The sequence below is a fragment of the Coregonus lavaretus genome (genome assembly GCF_964263955.1).
Source record: "Coregonus lavaretus genome assembly, chromosome: 35".
NCBI classification, from domain to species: domain Eukaryota; kingdom Metazoa; phylum Chordata; class Actinopteri; order Salmoniformes; family Salmonidae; genus Coregonus; species Coregonus lavaretus.
Window position 1 is genome coordinate 9,472,467 of NC_140022.1, and position 22,796 is coordinate 9,495,262.

Below are 22,796 nucleotides of genomic sequence, written 5' to 3' on the forward strand. Positions count from 1 at the left end.
ATAGGAAAAATGCCAAGGGGGATGAATACTTTCGCAAGCCACTGTATATTCTGTATGTAATGTGCTGGTATGTTTATATAATTCTCAACTTTGAATAATGTGAATTATAATCAAAAGTTGATCCATTTAAAAACATAGAAAAACTTGTTGAAAATTGTTGCTGAAAATAGGAGATTCTTCAAGTAGTTTGAAAAAAAGGGTTATTAAAGTTATTATAGCAGTCGTGTAAAGTACTTAAGTAAAAATACTTTAGAGTACTACTTCCACCACTGGAAGTACTTTTTCCACCACTGTGTTATAGTGTATCAACATAATGCATTGTGTTGGTACAGTATACACTACATTTTTTATTCCAACATACATTTAGTATTTTTAGGTGCATTTTATGAACAGAATATTTAATTAACTTGCTCCTTTTCATGGTGTGAGGGCTGATACTTTGCTCTATAAAAAATAATACATATTTCAAATGTTAATATGAAAAAATAAACGTTTGCGAAGAATGTTTACTTTTGTCCTGACTTTCAATAATGCCTGAGGCGTAGGCACATGTAAAAAAAGAAAGTCCCCGTGATAAGAATGCCAGAATGATAGCAATCGTATATCAGATGGGAGAACTATGCAGGTTTGTGAGTAGAGAGAGAGAGGGGGGACATAATGTCAAAGTTCAAACTTCCATGATTGTGCAAGACATTTAGTATAACCAGCCATCCAACAGTTGTCTCTAAGTTAACAGAGAGAGAACATTTCAGAACAAACACATTGTAAAGAATAAGTGTGTGTATGTGTGCGTGTGGGTGCAGTGTATGTGTGCGTGTGGGTGCATTTGTGTGTGTGTGTGAAATATTCCTGAATTTCCATCTACTGTTGCATAATATACTCGTCCATTTCCATCCACAGACCCAGTATCACAACCTGAAGTCACCTGTGAATTGAACTGAAGCATGGCAACACTTCGCTGCAGTGTTAAGGATCCATCAGTGGAGTACCACTGGTCTTGGCCTGACCACCAGGGGGAGATGTGGAGTCAAGACCAGACTGGACAACACTACAACATCACATTTCCAGAGTCAGGCAGCTACACCTGTGAGGCCAGGAACCCAGTCAGTGAGAAGACACAGATCTACAACAGAAACGACTGCCTGGCCACAGGTAAATTCATAAAGCGAATCAGGATAATCAGATCAGTTCAGGCAAATGAGAAATAAGTGCACTCAGGCTATCCAGAAGGCTAAAGCTAGTTACTTTAAGGAGCAGTTCTCTCTGTGGGTCTAACCCCAAGAAGTTCTGGAAAACGGTTAAAGACCTGGAGAATAAACCCTCCTCCTCACAGCTGCCAATGTCCCTTAATGTTGATGATGTGGTTGTTAGTGACAAAGAGCACATGGCTGAGCTCCTTAAATCACCACTTCATTAACTCAGGATTCCTATTTGACTTAGCCATGCCTCCTTGCCCGTCCAACATTTCCTAATCTCCCAGTCCTTCTAATGTGACTAGCCCCGATGCTCCTCCCTCTTTTTCCCCTGCCCACTATAAAGTTTCTCCCTGCAGGCGGTTACGGAGTCCGAGGTGCTAAAGGAGCTCCTTAAACTTGACACCAAAAAAAAACATCTGGGTCAGATGGTTTAGACCCATTCTTCTTTAAGGTTGCAGCCCCTATCATAGCCAAGCCTATCTCTGACCTTTTTAACCTGTCTCTCCTAGGACATACACTCTGAGGTGGAGTCAGGGTCAGAGGACCAAGAGGAGGAATCCAGCAGAGCCACACACAACAGCCAAACTGACGGTCAGAGGTCTCTACCAACCCCTCAGAGAAGGGATGAAGATGGAGCGTCCAGAGAGAGAGGAGGTGATAGAACCTAACTTCTCCCAAACAAACACCTCCATCCTGAATTCCTAGACGTCAAGACCCAACTTCTCCTAAAACAACGCCACACACCCACAAACCCCACCACCTCTTGCCCCAAAACCATCAACTATAACATGCTGACCACACCACCCGCATCGCGTGCGCGAGCGTTGCAAAATAAATGCACACATACATGTTATTAAATCATTGCACCCACACCGCTAGTGCGCGTCAACGAGCGTCTGCGGAGCCAGGCGCTAAAATAGAACTTGGTTCTATTTGTGAAGCTTGACGCGCTGCAAGTCTCGCCTTTCCCATCTCCTCATTGTTTTTTTTAGGAGCATATACCCACGTGGGTGATTGAAAGATGAACTGAGGTCCACACACCAGTCCAGTTGGTGGTGGTAATGCACCTTAAAGTTGATTGCCAACCACCATATAAAGTCCAAAGAAGAAGAAGAAGAAGAAGAAGCCTGAAGGAGGAGAGATTACTAGAAACAAACTCTGTTTACCTTTTTATCTGTGGATTAATTGTCAAAGTAGAGGACCTTGTGCATTTCAGGTAAGATAACAACCCAATGTTTATATCCCATGAAAAATGTGCTAGCAACAGCAAGCTAGCTAGCTAAATTGCCATAAATGTTTAATGCTTTTCGACCTGTCCCCAAATGAATACAGTTGGTTCAGAGTTCGTTTTGATATTTGAAGCTGCGTGTCCTGATGGCCTGGTGTGGGTGGAGCAAAATGAAGATGCGCGCGAGCGGTGTGGTCAGTATGTAATACACATATGGCTATCAGATGGGTGTAGAACAAGGAAGTATTTTGAAAACAATGGAAACCCAAACGAGCAGTGGTCAGGTAGACCGAGAGGGAGGAACACCTGGCCTATCCAGTGGCGATTTTAGCATGTAGATCTTGGTGGGGCAAACATTTTTTAGATGCATGCCAGCAAAACCTCTACACAACACTAAACAATACATTCATTGCACTATAACGGTGACAGTGCCCACAAACTGTTAGAGTTTACATAAAGCTGTCCCAACAGCAGAGTCCCAACAGCAGTCCCAACACTTTACCACTACTACACCTGGCTATCAGCAGAGCCTTATCTGGCAGCGAAACAGTTCATTCAGCCTCATTTACTGCCTTTAAAAAAAAACATAGCTGAAATGGTTGACTTGCTTAAACAAATGTGGTTTCTAATGACAATTGAGATGTACAAACTATGGCATAAGGGGACAAAGAGCTGATAAGAGGCAATCCGTAATTTCGATTAAGACCATGAGCGAGCTAGGACGGACATAGTCAATATAACTATTTGTTCAGCACTTTTGAAATGTACAGCGACAGAATTCAGAACATGGGCCGTTCTTACAGTGTTCTCCCTGTACACCAAGTCAGAACCATAGGATAAATAAAGGGGCATATAAACAGACAATGAAATCTCTTACAATATTAGATGATTACATTTCTCTAAAACAGGCTATAGGCTACATGTGCACTACCAAGTCAGAATAGTAGGTGAAATTATGAGGGGAAAAGTGACCAAATTATTAGAGTGAGGCACATGGGCTACTAACAGCTTACTACACAATATACACTTAATATTACTATCTTAGGTACAGACAGTATACATATCTCCCTGGCATATTACATAATTTCTGCAGCAGCATACAATACATTTTTGGACTCGCCTTGTTGTGCTTTGCTCACTTGAACAGGAAGGTGGCAAGGCGGTCCTCAAACTTTGTCATCAAAGTCTGGCATTCTCTGGATTTATGGTGCTTTCAAGACAACTGGGAACTTGTAAAAAAAACAAAACAAGGTTGAATCAGTGATCAACAGGTCGGAGCTCTAGAAAGAGGCCTGAGTTGCCGACTTGCAATTCCGAGTTGGATGACCGTTCAAAACGTGTTTTCCCAGTCGGAGCTTGTTTTTTTCCAAGTTTCCAGTTGTCTTGAACTCACTGAAGTCAGATTTCCCTGTTCTGAGTTTCAGGTTGTTTTGAGATCGGCATAAATCATGCTGGATTGACAGCATGGCCAATGTTGAATGTTTATCCTTTTAAGCTTGGAAAAGAGACCCTTAAACCCAGACTTGGGACCACACACCCACTCCACTGAATTACAGGCTAGTGATTGCTTTGCAATGCTTGCAGTTAGCCACTGATTCCTTCCAAACCAATCATTGTTGAATTTGCGATTTCCAACTTGTTGTGTAATGTTTATGTCCAATGGCCGATGAGCACCGATACGTTTTATTTATAATTAATTTTATTTCTCTTCATATGACAAGGATTGTAAAGGATTTGCCTGTAGATTGTCGAATTAATTCATGATGATGACTGCTAGCTTGCTAGCTAAGATTTTGAAAGTATGATGTTAACATGATCAGTCCAATGAAAGCTACTGTAGATATAACGTGATTTGACGTCATTTTTCTGTGGCCAATGACATAAAGCCTTCTTGGATGGGCACTTCTAATGTAAAAGTATGTGCTCTAATGTAAAAGTAAGTGCTGAGCTGGGCTGAAACACCTGCATTTTTGAGCGGCCTTACTCAAGAAAGCAAAAAAGAGACCATGTTTGTATGCGGCTTTATCAACTCAATGATTTTGTATTATTTAATTTTTTTACATTGTTTGAAAACTTATATGTGACACGTATTAATGCCAAAAATAAACATTTATTTTTATTTTTTTAGCTAAAAGGGTGGGGCCCAAAACAGGCTCTGCCCCACCTGCCCTGAGTGATGGGTCGCCACTGGGCCTATCAGGTCTGAGGAGACCCACTAGCTCAGTGTCAGACAGTCCAGACACTCCTGATAGAAGCAGTCCAGGATTGTCAGCTGGTCTCAGAGCCACAGCATGTAGGTACACTATCTACTCCAGTAAAATACAGTTCAGGTGCACCCTCTGGACCAGTAGACACCAGCTCAGATACAGCATGTAGGTACACTATCTACTCCAGTAAAATACAGTTCAGGTGCACCCTCTGGACCAGTAGACACCAGCTCAGATACAGCATGTAGGTACACTATCTACTCCAGTAAAATACAGTTCAGGTGCACCCTCTGGACCAGTAGACACCAGCTCAGATACAGCATGTACAGCCATATAGAGTAGCTCAGATACTGTCTACTTCATAGAGAAGTATAGGTAAATCCTCTGGACCAGTAGACACTAGCTCAGATACAGCATGTACAGCCATAGAGAGTAGCTCAGATACTCTGTCCAGTGGCGGCTCCTGAAAAAATTCTCAGGAGGGGCAATTTTTCTGATGATTTAGGTGACCTACACACATTTAAAAAAGATATGTCCAGCAACAACATGAAGACAGGGGCAGCATATAAGTCAATACCAGAAGCATTTATTGACTGATCTCAAAAGTGTTGGCTTACCAGGGTTGGTGGAGCCCTCAGTTTCATCTTTGCCTCGCAAAGCTAACTCAAACACTCCGCAAAACTTCACACACTGGATTAGCCGGCTGAGGATGTGGCGGTTCTTGCTAATGTCGTAGTAAATATATTTGTTATAGTGAATATGGAATATGATATGTTGAGTAAAATGTTGTGCTAAGATCTATTTAGGTCAGGAGCTGGTTATAAGTTCTGTTCCTATCCAATAACAATGGACAAAAGGGTCCTATCTTGTCAGCCTTGTCAGCAGGTGGCCAAGGACAACACCCACGCCATAGGCCTCTCAGTTCTTCCAACTCACGAGTTCTTGCTCTGAGGACACACACACACACAAACACACACACACACACATCATCACTGTTAAACACACACACACACACACACATCATCACTGTTAAACACACACACACACACACACACACACACAAAAATCCCCTCTCTTAGGCTGAACATTTGAAGACAGAGAACCCGACTCAGAGCCAATGCAACAGTGACAGTAGCCTGCAGGGGACCTCGCCCAACTCATCAGGACCAATCAGAAGATCAGAACTACTAGATTGAACCTACTTCATTTATTGCATAAAATGTCTGCACACAATGTTTCGGGGCTCTCTTCAGATAATAATAATAATAATAATAATAATAATAATAATATGCCATTTAGCAGACGCTTTTATCCAAAGCGACTTACAGTCATGCGTGCATACATTTTTGTGTATGGGTGGTCCCGGGGATCGAACCCACTACCTTGGCGTTACAAGCACCATGCTCTACCAGCTGAGCTACAGAAAGTGGATACTCATGGATGCGCATTGCAATTGTAAAATGTCAACACAATTGGAGACACCACGTCATTTTTGGAGACATGTTATTGACAGTAAACTATTGTAGATGCGACTGCTAACTAACTAAAACATTTTAGCTGGCTAGCTAATCATCTTAGCTAAATGTGGGGCAAACAATTCAGTTATTTACCGTTAATTTGAGGGATTGGGGTGAAAGAAATCGAGTTACATAGTGATACTTTACGATATACTGTATTGACAATATCGCAATATTTTAGCGCTAGTTGGCTGTACCTGCACCAAAACACCATTATTGTTCCTTCATAGCTTGTTCTCAATCTTTTCACATTGGGAGCCAATTTGTTTTCAGCACTTTTATTTCCATGACTGATCAAAACTCGTTCTCATGGCTTTCTGATCCCTCTGCAACAGACATATGGTGCGCAATAAAATCACAGTATCGAATCGCAATACGTATAGAATCATGAGACTCGCAATGCTGATGCATATATCTTATCGTGAGGTTCCTGGCAATTCCCAGCCCAAGTTCATTTGCCACAACAAATCTCTTCGCTAGCAAACGCGATGTCTTCTCCAAAACGGCAATGTGTCTCCAGCAATGTTTACTTTTTTGACGTTCTATGGCATCTCCACTTTCCAAGCATATATGACCACATGTAATATTTTGGTAAGTGATGCAAATAGTGAACTATGTAGGGCCAGGATGTAAAATATATGTAGCTGCAGCAATTTCTCTTATCTGATATGGTAAGTAATGGGGCTTAATTTATAGCTCCCTAAGAGTTTGACGAACGGGTCCGTGAACGCGATTCCAGATATATTTACCTCTGAATAAACTGCCTTTATTACACCATATCCACATCCAGTAAACTTGTGATTATCAACACTAACCTCATCGTTGTGGCGGCGGACAGCTAGCCTGTATCCCTCGTCATCCAGTTGAGTGAGTGGCAATGTCTTTTTTCGTTCGTACCAATTTTTGGAAAATCCTCGGGTGTAGGACTTTCCGCCTTTAGTAGAAACCTGTTGAATTATTAAATTTGGTCTGGGAGGTCCTAATTGTTTCGTTGCCAATTTATCTTCATTTGTTCGCCGACAAAAAGGAACTTCTTTCAAACAATCCACTCTTTTCTCAGTTACGTTCATGGTTACGTAACGTATGACGAAAGCGCGTAAGTGCAAGCCCACAGACACCCATTGAGATTGTATTGAAGGCTCTGAAATTTGAAAAAAATAGATTTTACATGGGAGTCTATGACAGAAGTTCTGGGCGATTTTCAATCTGACTGAAATCGCCCCAAAAGGGGGTGGAGCCATTTGAAGCACGACTTTAGCCTGATTCGACATTTAGTGGCAGTGTGGCACTGTGGCAGATCAGACGTATAGATTACAACACTGATAACTACTGTTGCCGTGATATAATTGATTAGAAAAAAAATCCCTTCCTTTTCCCGTTTGGCAGTGCGTCGCCCATATCGCCCTATTGAACAGGCCGTCCCTGACTCTGTCTACTTCATAGAGAAGTACAGGTACAGCCTCTGTACCAGGAGAAACCAGTTGAAAAGCACTTGTTGAATATATAGTTTGTTTGATAAATATTTAGATTCTGTACAGGGGAGGTTTGTTTCTCTTCAGTAAACTCATATCTCCTTTTCTATCTCTTTCTGGTTATTATGTATCATATTGTTATCCTGTATATGATGTGCTGTCATGTTTAGCCTAGGCTACTATAATTTTTAACTTTGATAAATGTGAATTATAATGAAATGTTGATCCATGCAACAAGATGGCAAAAATGTATTATGTTTTGAGGAAAATATTTCATTGTGTGAATGTTTTAGTGTGCATGCCTCATAGGCCTATAGGTGAATGGCTAGGCTGGTGAATTAGAATCACTCTTACACTCAGTGGACAGGAGGACAAGTAAATGAGCTATAGTTATTAATTTACCTTTGAATATTACAGTATTGACAACTTTTGTTACATTGTAGCACAGTGATCCTATCAATTCTAAATTCTATATGTAATTCTGTACATTGTAGCCAATTATACACACAGCCAAAGACCAGATAAGGGCACGACTACAGCAAGGAATATTCCAGAAGTGGTTCGATTAGAAAATAAAGTTAATATAGCATAAAACATAATGCAACGTGTTGGGATACAGTGTGCTTGTACTGCAGCTATTAAACATTATTTACAAGTGAAATGGAACGTTATTTTATTTTCAACCGAGAGGTCATGACTCATGCAGAGGGAGGAACTAAAATCCACATTTTACTTTCACTTTCACAGCCTCGACAGGCTAGGCTATGAACCCCATCTCATTTGAACTTAGTTTATTTCGATAAATAAAAGTAACAAACTAGCAAATATGGCCAAACTAAGGTTCATCATGTCGTGTTTCTTGCTTTGTCTGGCGCGAACGGTGGTCTCCGAAGGTAAGTTGAACCGACTGACAGGGCCGAACGTAGCGTTTGGCATACCTACTATTTGTTAGGCTACTTGTTTCCTATTGGGGCCTAATTGTATATCATAGCCAGCAACATCACATACTTTTTGATTATCATGAACAATAGGTTTATGTAAGAATGTATTTTATGAACACTATGTGCGCTGCAACTTCAAGTTAGAAGCGCAGCCGCGGAGTGGGATTCATATCACTGAAAAAAAACACGGCAATCTGAAATCATAAACGACATTATGGAGGAATGGACAATAGCCTAAACACACTCTTCCTATTGATTTTCAACATATTACGTCTGAATGATTTTAAACGACGTCTATGTCGGTTTCGTTGAAAAATAAGGACCGCACCCTTCCTGTTCCGTTTAGCTAAACACAGAGCAAACTTCAAGAAGTTATCGGATATTGAGTCCTGGCCTAACCAAGGCTCAAACCTAAAGAAGGGTCTGCATGATCATGGCAGGGCCGGTGTTAGGGGCGGGCCTTAGGGGGGCTGGCCCGCTCTACCGTACCTCCTTGCCCATCCAAATAAAATATAAAAATATTGATAATTATTTGACCGAGACCGAAAGACCCATCAATCTCAGATAAAGAATCCGAGCGAGCGAAACAGCGCCCCTCTGTCTCAGTATGTGTAAACAATGTATCGGATTCTGTCTGGACCAAAAGAGTATGGCATGTCATACTATTTCTGTCCAGACAGCATCAGATACATGGGCAACATATAGGATGCTGGCTTCCCCTAAATTATTTACTAGGGATCCCCCTTACTAGGGATGCCCCCTACTCTTCCTGGGGTCCAAACACATTTAGGCACTTACATTACACATAAAACAGTTCATCATACAACATTACACCACTACATATCTACAATACAAAATGTATAGTGTGTGTGCACGATCACATGGAATGTAGTCGACCACCGTGACCTCCTGAAGTCATCCGAGGTCTAGGAAAGGACATTTATATTCAAATGCGATGTTGCTGCTGCTGCTGATGATGATGATGATGATGAAGAATACTGGTAAGGTGTAAATTCTCTCTTGGACTGACTAAAATTGGAAAAACATACAACAATACTGACAGTTTGGGGGGAAAGGCAATTGGAATGTCCAAAGTGCAGGTGATGCAACTACCTTTATTGAACACTAGATGTCAGTATAGTTCTACAGCTCATGAGAACTGTTGTTCACTGGCTTGCCCTATTCCAATTCAAGACCAATCACCTATAGACAAGTTTTTGAGCCGTTTCCGCTCTACTTCCTGAACTCCTCCCGTCGATGCAATCCACTTCCGTTCTGCCGGGCTGGGTTTGTTTTGCTAGCTAGCTCCGTTGTGCCGACAAAGCACCGATATCGCAGTGACAAAGAGGATATAAAAATTACAATTACAACATGAAGAAAAGTGGTTCGGGAACGACGTGTGCGGTAGTTGGTTGCAAAAACTCGAGAAAGCACCTGAACGAGTGGTTAGATAGAGAGTGCTACGACCACAAACCAGCTACGAAGAGGCAATGTCCATGTGCTCCATTGTTTACATTTTTTCGCAAGCCTGATACCGACTCGGAATCAAGGACCTGGCTGAAGGCATTGAATCTAAAGAAACCACCCCTCAACGTTTTTGTTTGTTCCTATCACTTTGTTGACCAAAAACCTACCAAGGATAATCCTTTCCCAGAGTTGTGGTTGGGATACAATCGCCCTCCCCAGCCAAAGAGGCGTCAACTCACCCAGCGGACCACTGCCTCCCCCCAGATAAAGAAACGCAGACTTGAATCTGAGGGTAAGTTCAGCAACTTTAGCTATGAAGCTGACAATACTGTTAATTATGAAGAAGTTGTCATACATTAACATTGCTACCGGTATTTTGCTAAGGCAGTTGATTGTTTTGGAGATGGGACAAACAATGCCCACGATAGCTACATCATTAATTGTGTGTGTGTGTGTGTGTGTGTGCCTGCCTGTGTGTGCCTTAGTCTACATCATAAATACAATGCAAGGTGGCAGGCTGTTGTGATGATGATTGTGTGTGTGCGTGTGAGTGCAATGTTGTAGTACACATTTTTCCATTGTGATGTTTGTAGTGAGAGGACTCTATGCCTGCATTAATTTTGCTCCATCCATGTTTTCTCTTCCCCTTTTTAGATGCTCCTGAAACCTGTCAGCCTGTCTGTGAGGCCGAGCCTGCTACACCAAAATTTCGAGATGCCCAGACCCAATGGGAGGATCCGTCACATATTGATCACATTTACTGTTCAACAACACAGTCTGTTAAAGTAGACAAGGCCACACAGTGCGAGGCAGAAATGGGTCCTACTGTGACCAGCACCACGGTCATTGATGATGCTAGGTCCCGGCTGTATACAGGAGTGCTTATGGTTCAATTCTTCACCCTGGTGACGGTGTTGTTGCCTTTCAGTAAGCCATCAATTACCCTTCCTGTTGTTGACCAAATACTTATGACGTTGATGAAACTAAAACTAAACCTAATATTAGGAGATATTGCTCACCGCTTCAATGTGTCTACATCCATGGCAAGCATTGTGATTAGTCACTGGATTGACGTGATGGGTGAACAGTTCAAAGTCCTGATCCCCTGGCTTCCAAGAGAGACCATTCGTGCCACCATGCCCTTGTCGTTTCAGAGGAACTACCCTCGAACCACCTGCATCATTGACTGTGCCGAAAGTGCCATGCAGAGAGCCACAAACCACGACTCAAGGAGTGACACTTTCAGCCAGTATAAATCACGCAACACTGTGAAATATCTCGTCGCTGTGGCCCCTAATGGGCTAATCATGTTTATCTGATGCCTATGCTGGCAGAAGCAGCGATAAGTTTATCACCATGGACAGTGGGTTCCTAGACTATCTGAGGGCTGGTGATGAGGTCATGGCGGACCGTGGGTTCACCATTCGAGACTTGCTTGATGAGAGAAGGGTCAGTTTGAACATCCCTGCTTTCACCTACAGGCGCAATCAGTTGACCAATGAGGAGACGACACGCACCAGGCGAGTAGCCAATGTCCGCATACATGTGGAAAGAGCAATCCAGAGACTGAAGGTGTTTAAGATTTTATCCCAGAATGTTCCCATCAGCATGACACCGAAACTGGACAACATCTTAACCATCTGTGCTGGCCTAGTTAACCTGAAGAGTCCACTGATCAGTTAGGTTTAGAATCTTGCCCTGTGTCCCTGTCTACCAACACCCAGCCATGTTGTTCATTAAATACAGATAAACACAACAAATACTGCGTGCATTGTATTTTTTTATATTATATATAAATATTTTCATAGTGATGTAATTGTGTGGGCTGCTTTTGTATTTTACTTTTTAATACCTGTTAAGATTAAACACGCAATCTTTCTTGTTGAAGCCATTTGTTTAGTTTCCTCAAAACAATTAATTAATCCAGTGTTATTTATGTACAGTATGAGCTTACTATGAATTATGAACTGTGTTAAAATAAATTATAGCACTCTAAGGATTGAAATTACATCAAACTTTATTTTCACTCAAACAGTAGGCACACTGATATATTGCACAGCATAAAGAGATCATGTAAACAATGGACATCTGTTGGCTCCTGTGGGCATGACCTAAATAAGGCAGTTTATTTTGGTTTTAAAATGCTGAGATATTTACTGCAGAACTGTAACCTTCCCTCAACAAAATCATCAACAATTTTCGGGAGCATGTGGGCAAAGTAGAATGTGCGCAGCCTTATGATATGCCCCTGGACAAAGCCTTGGTCGTAGGGTACTTCGATTTCTAGGTGCTCAGTTTTGTTCCAGATCACCAACTTGGAGTGCTGAAGCCCTGTGCAGTGCATCCCAATTTGTACCTGCATGTAGTAGCCTTTTGGACCATTGCAGGCAATATGGTAATCTACCCTATCTCCGTTTGCCACAGTTGTGATTTCGCAGTTCTTTGTTGCCAAAAATTCTGCAAGTGACTTGTTTCCCATCACAGGTGATTTGATCTCCAACAGAATGTCGTTGTTTATCACTCCATCGGGAGATGCTGCAAGCCACGGTTCCTTTTTGCACACCACTAAGCCTTTGGTTTCAATGCTGTTGCCCAGAGTTTCCAAATAGTCCCTTGCAAGTTCCTCCCCCTCCGCTCCTTGACGGGTTGCGGCATTGCCACGGAAGGATGGGTGTAAGTGTTCTGACAAAAACTTGTCAGGCGCCGTGGTTGAGCGAATGGGCACCTTTCTAGCTGTGCTCGCTGTCAAAGTAGTAGAACCGTGTTCCCAAGCTAGCGTCGACATCGCTGTGTTTACACCGGCAGACGTTGTACAAACAACTTCCGGCGGAAATGAAATGCATTTGTGTAGAGTTATGGCGCCACCCGGGATACAGCGCGTAAACTTGTCTATACTTGGGTACTTCTGGTAGATAGAGGAAAATAAAAGGTATCAACCAGTGGAGGCTGCTGAGGGGAGGACTGCTCATAATAATTGTCTGGAACGGAGCAAATGGAATGTCATCAAACACCTGGAAGCCATGTTGTTTGATGTATTTGATGCCATTCCACCTGCTCCGCACCAGCCATTACCATGAGCCCGGCCTCCCCAATTAAGGTGCCACCAACCTCCTGTGGTATCAACACATTCTGCCATATTGCTTTCATTTGTCCAATCCTTTCAAATGGGCTTTCCAGTAGGTAATAGGGCTCAGTTTGGAATTGGTAAGTGACAACAGTGTATGAACTTGCCTAAGCACAGACCCAGGGTCAGTTTTGTATGACGGCGTAGCGTTGGGTTGAGATAGGAAAAGCTGAACTGAAACCAGTATCATAAATAAACTTTATATGAGTAATATTCTTCTTCTTTTATTTTTATGAGAATGTCCAAATATGGAGTTTTGTGGCATTTAATGCAACACAATGAACGTAGCCTAGATGTCTTTTTTGACATGAATTGTATAAGAACATTTGTTAAAAAAGGTTGTGTTTAGGACGTGCCTGAGAAAATGCCTGTGTTGATACTGATGAGAAGATGAAGAGTTTGTTTGAAGCTTATTTTTTAAGATATGACATCTCTACACTGCTGAGGGAGTAGATACATACAGGGCCCGCTGGTTGGATCATTTCCTCTTCTGAGACACACACACACACACACACACACACACACACACACACACACACACACACACACACACACACTAAGACCTAGGAAGAGTCTGACTACTAAACTGAAACCTGTACATTTTTCTCATAGTACATGTAGTAACAACACAATGGCCTGTACATTACTACAGGCATTCCTTGTCATTCATGGATGTCTCTCTCTTTCAGCAGGTAAGACACTCTCCCTCTAACCCCCCAAACCTGTTGATTGGTTTTTGAGGATGTTTTGTTTAGTCCAGGTTTTTTTTTACAGTAAAAAAGATTAGTAATTGTTAGATTGTTGACTGGGTCCAAGATGGCGTAGCAGTGCGGTCGCTTTTATTTCATCGTCCTGTGTAAATATCCCGTTTCTTGTTTTTTTGTCTATATCTCTCAATTTTTTACTTTCATTCTTTAACTAAATATACTTTCCTGCAACCCGCCTCACCCAACGTGGAAAGGATTCTATTATTTCTTTATAACTTTCATCAAGAACCTTAAGCTGAAACGAGTGTAGCCGCAATCTGAATGGCTACCTGCTATTAGTTACCGTTAACGTCTTCACCACTGTCCGTGGCCTACACTATCCACCAGCCAGCTCTAACTCTAGCCTGGACAATTCGTCGGCCAGTCTGCACAGCGTGCTATCGACCCAGAGCTTATTGGACTTTCTGCCGGAATCACTGGACCCTAGCGCCGGATCATCACAACCAGCTAGCTAGCTGCAACCTATTGTTGGCTGATTACCATTGCCCTATAGCAAGCACCAGTTAGCCTTGAGCTAGCCTCAGGCCCATTCTCCCGGCTATCTACCTCTCTGTCAACCGGACGGGACCTCCTAGTGTTGACACTGAGCCCCGCCGATCCAACACGACTGGTTTGCCGACGAAATAGTCTGATGTGGTTTCAACAGGCTTCCCGTTGCGACGACCACGAAGATCCATCTGCCAGCCCCGGCCCGCTAGCACACGCAAACTACAACTGTGCTCCCTGCTAGCTGTGCTGAAGCACCAATTTGAAATGCTCTCGGACTCACATATTGCTGTTCACTGGACCTTATGATCACTCAGCTGCACAGCTGATGCATGCTGGACTGTTCCTTTACACGGTACCCTGTCCTGTTTATTCTGTTTAGTCTTAGCCCAAACGTTATCGCTATTTCCAGTTGTGTCTTAGCTCTCTCTAATAACACCTGTGACTGCTTTATGCCTCTCTCCTATGTCAATTATGCCTTGCCTATTGCTGTTTGGGTTAGTTCTTATTATACAATTTCATTGTAGAACCCCTAGTCCCTCTCAAACTGCCTCATATAGTTCCTTTGTTCCACCCCCCATACACGCCAAGACCGGCTCAATCGATGCCTCCAATGACGCTATCTCTTTCATTGTTACCCAACGCTTAGGGTTACCTGAACTGTACTCATATCCTTCCATATCCTTTTCTGTACATAATGCCCTGAATCTTTTCTACAACGCCCGGAGAACTGCCCCCTTTATTCTATGTACCCAACGCACTAGAAGACCAGTTCTTAAAGCCTTTAGTCGTATCCTTATTCTAGTCCTCCTCTGTTCCTCTGGTGATGTAGAGGCTAACCCAGGCCCTGCAGCCCCCAGTATCACTCCTACTCCCCAGGAGCTATCATTTGTTGACTTCTGTAACCGTAAAAGTATTGGTTTTCTGCACATAAATATCAGAAGCCTCCTTCCTAAGTTTGAGTTATTCACTGCGTTAGCACACTCCGCCAACCCTGATGTTCTAGCAGTGTCTGAATCCTGGCTTAGGAAGGCCACCAAAAATTCTGAAATTTCCATCCCCAACTATAACATTTTCCGTCTAGATAGAACTGCCAAAGGGGGTGGAGTTGCAATCTACTGTAGAGATAGCCTGCAGAGCTCCATCATACTATCCAGGTCTGTGCCCAAACAGTTTGAGCTTCTACTTCTAAAAATCCACCTTTCCAGAAATAAATCTCTCACTGTTGCCGCTTGCTACAGACCCCCCTCAGCCCCCAGCTGTGCCCTGGACACCATATGTGAATTGATTGCCCCCCATCTATCCTCAGAGTTCGTACTCCTTGGTGACCTAAATTGGGATATGCTTAACACCCCGGCCATCCTACAATCTAAACTAGATGCCCTCAATCTCACACAAATGATCAACGAACCTACCAGGTACAACCCTAAATCCGTAAACATGGGTACCCTCATAGATATCATCCTGACTAACTTACCCTCTAAATACACCTCCGCTGTCTTCAACCAGGATCTCAGCGATCACTGCCTTATTGCCTGCGTCCGTAACGGGTCCGCGGTCAAACGACCACCCCTCATCACTGTCAAACGCTCCCAAAAACACTTCAGCGAGCATGCCTTCCTAATTGACCTGGCCCAGGTATCCTGGATGGATATAGATCTCATTCCGTCAGTAGAGGATGCCTGGTTGTTCTTTAAAAGTAATTTCCTCTCAATCTTAAATAGACATGCCCCATTCAAAAAATACAGAACTAAGAACAGATATAGCCCCTGGTTCTCCTCAGACTTGACTGCCCTTGACCAGCACAAAAACATCCTGTGGCGTACTGCATTAGCATCAAATAGCCCCCACGATATGCAACTTTTCAGGGAAGTTAGGAACCAATATACACAAGCAGTTAGGAAAGCAAAGGCTAACTTTTTCAAACAGAAATTTGCATCCTGTAGCACTAACTCCAAAAAGTTTTGGGACACTGTAAAGTCCATGGAGAATAAGAGCACCTCCTCCCAGCTGCCCACTGCACTGAGGCTAGGAAACACTATCACCACCGATAAATCTACAATAATCGAGAATTTCAACAAGCATTTTGCTACGGCTGGCCATGCTTTCCACCTGGCTACCACTACCCCGGCCACCAGCTCTGCACCCTCCGCTGCAACTTGCCCATGCCCCCCCCCGCTTCTCCTTCACACAAATCCAGACAGCTGATGTTCTAAAAGAGCTGCAAAATCTGGACCCCTACAAATCATCTGGGCTAGACAATCTGGACCCTTTCTTTCTAAAACTAGCTGCCGAAATTGTCGCAACCCCTATTACTAGCCTGTTCAACCTCTCTTTCGTAACGTCTGAGATCCCCAGAGATTGGAAAGCTGCCGCGGTCATCCCCCTCTTCAAAGGGGGTGACACTCTAGATCCAAACTGTTACAGACCCATATCCATCCTGCCCTGCCTTTCAAAAGTTTTTGAAAGCCAAGTCAACAAACAGATCACCGACCATTTCGAATCCCACCGTACCTTCTCCGCTATGCAATCCGGTTTCCGAGCTGGTCATGGGTGCACTTCAGCCACGCTCAAGGTCATAAACGATATTATAACCGCGATTGATAATAGACAGTACTGTGCAGCCGTTTTCATTGACCTGGCCAAGGCTTTCGACTCTGTCAACCACCGCATTCTTATTGGCAGACTAAATAGCCTTGGTTTCTCAAATGACTGCCTCGCCTGGTTCACCAACTACTTCTCAGATAGAGTTCAATGTGTCAAATCGGAGGGCCTGTTGTCTGGACCTATGGCAGTCTCTATGGGGGTCCCACAGGGTTCAATTCTTGGGCCGACTCTTTTCTCTGTGTATATCAATGATGTCGCTCTTGCTGCTGGTGACTCTCAGATCCACCTCTACGCAGACGACACCATTTTGTATACATCTGGCCCTTCGTTGGACACTGTGTTAACAAACCTCCAAACGAGCTTCAATTCCATACAACACTCCTTCAGTAGCCTCCAACTGCTCTTAAACACTAGTAAAACTAAATGCATGCTCTTCAACCGAACGCTGCTTGCACCCGCCCACCCGACTAGAATCACTACTCTCGACGGGTCTGACCTAGAGTATGTGGACAACTACAAATATCTAGGTGTCTGGTTAGACTGTAAACTCTCCTTCCAGACTCACATTAAGAATCTCCAATCCAAAGTTAAATCTAGAATCGGTTTCCTATTTCGCAACAAAGCCTCCTTCACTCATGCTGCCAAACATGCCCTCGTAAAACTGACTATCCTACCGATCCTTGACTTCGGCGATGTCATTTACAAAATAGCCTCCAACACTCTACTCAGCAAATTGGATGTAGTCTATCACAGTGCCATCCGTTTTGTCTCCAAAGCCCCATATAATACCCACCACTGTGACCTGTACGCTCTTGTTGGCTGGTCCTCACTACATATTCGTCGCCAAACCCACTGGCTCCAGGCCATCTATAAATTACTGCTAGGCAAATCCCCGCCTTATCTTAGCTCATTGGTCACCATAGCAACACCCACCCGTAGTCTGCGCTCCAGCGGGTATATCTCACTGGTCATCCCCAAAGCCAACACCTCCTTTGGCCGCAATTCCTTCCAGTTCTCTGCTGCCAATGACTGGAACAAATTGCAAAAATCTCTGAAGCTGGAGACACTTATCTCCCTCACTAACTTTAAGCATCAGTTGTCAGAGCACCTTACCGATCACTGCACCTGTACACAGCCCATCTGAAATTAGCCCGCCCAACAACCTCATCCCTATATTGTTATTTATTTTGCTCATTTTTACCCCAGTATCTCTATTTGCACATCATCTCTTGCACATCTATCATTCCAGTGTTAATACTAATTGTAATTATTTTGCACTATAGCCTATTTTATTGCCTTACCTCCATAACTTGTTAAATTTGCACACACTGTATATTATATGTATTTCTGTTGTATTTTTGACTTTGTTTTGTTTTACCCCATATGTAACTCTGTGTTGTTGTTTTTATCGCACTGCTTTGCTCTATCTTGGCCAGGTCGCAGTTGTAAATGAGAACTTGTTCTCAACTGGTATACCTGGTTAAATAAAGGTGAAATAAAATAAAATAAAAAAGATCAATTATTTGAGAAGAGGACGTCTATTGATTTTAAATAGCATTGATGGTCACATTAATGGATTGCTATTGAATCTGTAAATTTGATCACAATTGATTTGAGCAATGTTAGGGAGAAAATGAACAATGACTTGGCCAACAATAATTTGTTTGAAAATGTCTCTCTTCTGTGGTGCCTCGATTAGGTGTTCTTTTGTTAACGTAACAATGTCATCTGTTTTTTAACAACTTCCTTTCCATGATTTGATATCGCAATTTTATCTCATTATTAGAATGATTTGTATGGATGTTGTAAATGCTATTTAGATATTTTAAGATCATTATGTGGTACAATACTTATTTCTTTACTTAAACGTTTTTTTCCATGTCAATGTAATTTTTTTGATGTCAATTATCGTTGATATGTATGTGTATAAAATTGTCATTTGACCAACATCCTATTTACTCAAGGAGAAGGCTTAATCTGACCATCTGTGTCTATGAGATTGTCCCCAGATAGGCCATTTGATTTGAAGAGGTCCTGTTGTTGAAGTATCTGTGGCCTTTCAGACAGTTGTGGTTTTAGACATGTTCTGTTTCAAACAACCAGTACACAAGAACAGGAAGCTGTAATAGAACAATCTGGGTTACTGTGGCTAACCCAACCAGTTGAACACATCTTTTCATACAGTAGCATTATTCGAATTTGATCCAAGTTAAAAACACTTGGTAGAAGTTGTGACACTTTATTTTACGGGCCTGTTTTAGAGCGTATTTGCCAGGTAGTTGGCCTAACTGACAAATGATGAGGAACAATGGACAATTGTACTTGAAATTAACTTATTTTACTTTGAAATGTAGCATACTTCTCATACAAAAAAAATCTGTAATAATTGTAGATAAATGTAGATAAATGCTTAACCAAAAATGTCAATAATAATTATTGAATTAAATCACATTTGATAATTCTTTATTTACCCCAAAATGCAATAAATGTATGGTACCGTCAGCAACAACAGAGAATTATTCTGATATATTTTCTTCTCTTCTATCACAGATTCATGCGATTATTCTTTCCGAAATGGATCTCCCGTCATCATCCATCTTAAATACACTGACTTGAGTTCGAAAGAATTAACCTGGAAACACAATGAAAAACTTATATTTAAAAGAAGGAATGGAAAGTTCCTACTAGGCAAGGCTGAGGACATCGTAGATGGTGGGTCTCTCCAGCTCAAAGGCCTGATGTTGAAAGACGAAGGTACTTACAAAGCAGAGGTGTTCGACAGCGACGGGAAAAGCATCAAAGAGCAGTCCTTCAGACTGTGTATGGGTAAGTCTCTTTCTTTCACTCTTTCTTTCCAACCATACAAGAACTGTATCCTCTCCTTTAGAGACACTGACAGCGGCCATTTTGTTTCTTTCCAGAAAAGGTTTCCAAGCCCTCAGTGAAATTCACCTGTTCTGCTAAGGACATCACCTTTACCTGTACCTTGACCAACACTGAGGGAGTGAATTTCAAGTGGAGCAGGAACACAAAGACCCTAGATAGGGAAACAAAGACAACCTTGACCATCGATCGGAAAACACTGAAAGCGCCGGACACCTTCACCTGCTCTGCAGCCAACGAGGTCAGCGAGGAGACAAGTGATGTCATCAAACCAACATGCAAAGGTATAGTATGTTTGAAGGGCTCAATTGCAATTCTCTTTGCGAATCTCTCTGTCTTCCTCTTTCCCTCAGTTTTTTTCTCTCTCTCTGTTTTTCTTCTGTTTCCAGGAAGAAAGGAACAAATATCTAAGATTGGTGGCGCACCTCATAACAAAAAAAGGTAAAAAAATAAAGTAAAACATCTTGTTTTTCTCTCCTCTGCTCCACCCCTCATCCCCCACCCTCCTCTCAGCTGTCTCAGACTCAGGTGTTCCTCGTTTACTGTTTGGTTTTGATTTCTGGACCATGGTGGGCATCCTGGCCGGGGGAGGGGGCTTGGTACTCCTCCTCATCATCACCACCTTGGTGTGCTGCTGCCGCAGCCGACACAAGAGCCAGATGCGCTTTGAAGGTAATCGCTTCAGACCAAAGGTCAAACATCTATGGCTATAGTGTTGGTGTTGTGTGAACAGAAACATTTACGGTATCTACAGTATCTTGTCTTTTTTTGGGTACCTCCCTCCCTCATTTCATCTGTTCATTCTCCTTCACAGAGGAACGAGAGTTGAGACTAGCCCCCCTGACCAAGACCCAGCCTCCTTTCCACCCAGAGGGCTAGACAAAGCATCCTTCTCACCCAGAGGGCCAGAAGCAAAGGCAGAGACCCCCCGGTGGGCCCCCACCTGGTTCCACTGGCCCAAGGCCCACAGCCAGAGCCTCCAGCCAGGCAGCGCCCCAACCCAGAGCCCAGGCTCGAGAGAGGCCTTCACAGATACCAATGGATGACGATGAGGAGCAGCCCCCACCGCTACCCCAGCCCAGGAAGAAAGGCCCTCACCCCCCCAGGCAATGAGTCTGGAAAACAGGTTTAGCCTATATACTTTTTGATCCAAGGAAAGGAGTTCCAGCAGTCTACATGTTGAAATTTGTATTATCTAAAGAATAGAAAAGGAAGGAAAAAATACCCAGTGTTCTATTCTACAAATTAATATAGATTATTTTTACACTCATTTTTATATAAATTAAATGTTTTTCTTCCAATGCCTTTTCAAAATTATGTGTCATTGTTTTTATGTGTTGAGTTGAGTGTTTAGTAAAATCATCCATAGGTTGTAGCCTATCTATCCACTTCCTCTTGAATTTGTGACCTTAACTTGATGTCTGTGTGGTTGTCAATAAAAACTAAAGAATTACAGGCACATAGTCATTGACTCAATTATGTTATTGCCGACCACAGAGCTAATGATGAAGCTGTGCTTTGAGGCAATGTATATCATCTTCAATTATTAATAGCTGACAGACCTGGGTTCACGTCAAATACTATTTAGAGTATTTAATTTACTTTCAAATACATTTTGAAGTTAGCGTATGGATATTTTTCTTTGAAAATACAAGTACACTAAACAAAAATATAAACGCAACATGTAAAGTGTTGGTCCCATGTTTCATGAGCTGACATAAAAGATCCCAGAAATTGTCCTTACGCAAAAAAAAGCTTTTCTCTCAAATATTGTGCACAAATGTGTTTACATCCCTGTTAATGAGCATTTCTCCTATGCCAAGATAATCCATCCACCTGACAGATGAGGCATATCAATAAGATGATTAAACAGCATGATCTTTACACATGTGCACCTTGTGCTGGGGACAATAAAAGGCCACTAAAATGTGCAGTTTTGTCACAACACAATGCCACAGATGTCTCAAGTTTTGAGGGAGTGTGCAATTGGCATGCTGACTGCAGGAATGTCCACCAGAGCTGTTGCCAGATAATTAAATGTTAATTTCTCTACCATAAGCCGCCTCCAACGTCATTGTAAAGAATTTGGCAGTACATCCAACTGGCCTCACAACCGCAGACCACGTGTATGGCGTCGTGTGGGCGAGCAGTTTGCTGATGTCAATGTTGTGAACAGAGTGCCCCATGGTGGCGGAGGGGTTATGGTAGGGGCAGGCATAAGCTACAGACAACGAACACAACTGCATTTTATCGATGGCAATTTGAATGCACAGAGATACCGAGATGAGATCCTGGAGGCCCATTGCCGTGCCATTCATCCGCCTCCATCACCTCATCTTTCAGCATGACAATGCACGGCCCCATGTCGCAAGGATCTGTACACAATTCCTGGAAGCTGAAAATGTCCCAGTTCTTCCATGACCTGCATACTCACCAGACATGTCACCCACTGAACATGTTTGGATTGCTCTGGATTTACAACAGCGTGTTCCAGTTCCCACCAATATCCAGCAACTGCCATTGAATAGGAGTGGGACAACATTCCACAGGCCACAATCAACAACCTGATCAACTCTATGCGAAGGAGATGTGTCGTGCTGCATGAGGCAAATGGTGGTCACACCAGATACTGACTGGTTTTCTGATCCACACCCCTACCTTTTTTTAAGGTGACCATCTGTGACCAACAGATGCATATCTGTATTCCCAGTCATGTGAAATCCATAGATTAGGGCCTAATGAATTTATTTCAATTGACTGTTTTCCTTATATGAAATGTAACTAAATTGTTGCATGTTGCTTTTATATTTTTTGGACCTAAAAAAACTTTTATATAACTTGGACCTACTGCCTAAAACAAAGTGAGAAGGTTGTGGTTTGACCTTCAGTTTCTGTCTGGGT

General features: G+C 42.6%; 1 protein-coding gene across 1 annotated transcript; it reads left to right on the top strand.

Annotated features, from left to right (window-relative positions):
- The first annotated feature begins 8,331 nt into the window (after positions 1–8,331).
- On the top strand, positions 8,332–21,351 carry LOC311109922 (T-cell surface antigen CD2-like). Its single transcript, XM_084152937.1, has 5 exons — positions 8,332–8,513; positions 19,563–19,838; positions 19,934–20,179; positions 20,409–20,567; positions 20,710–21,351. Exons 1-5 carry the CDS (start codon positions 8,447–8,449, stop codon positions 20,772–20,774), a joined length of 813 nt encoding a protein of 270 aa, XP_084009063.1. The 5' UTR covers positions 8,332–8,446; the 3' UTR covers positions 20,775–21,351.
- The last annotated feature ends 1,445 nt before the right edge of the window (positions 21,352–22,796 follow it).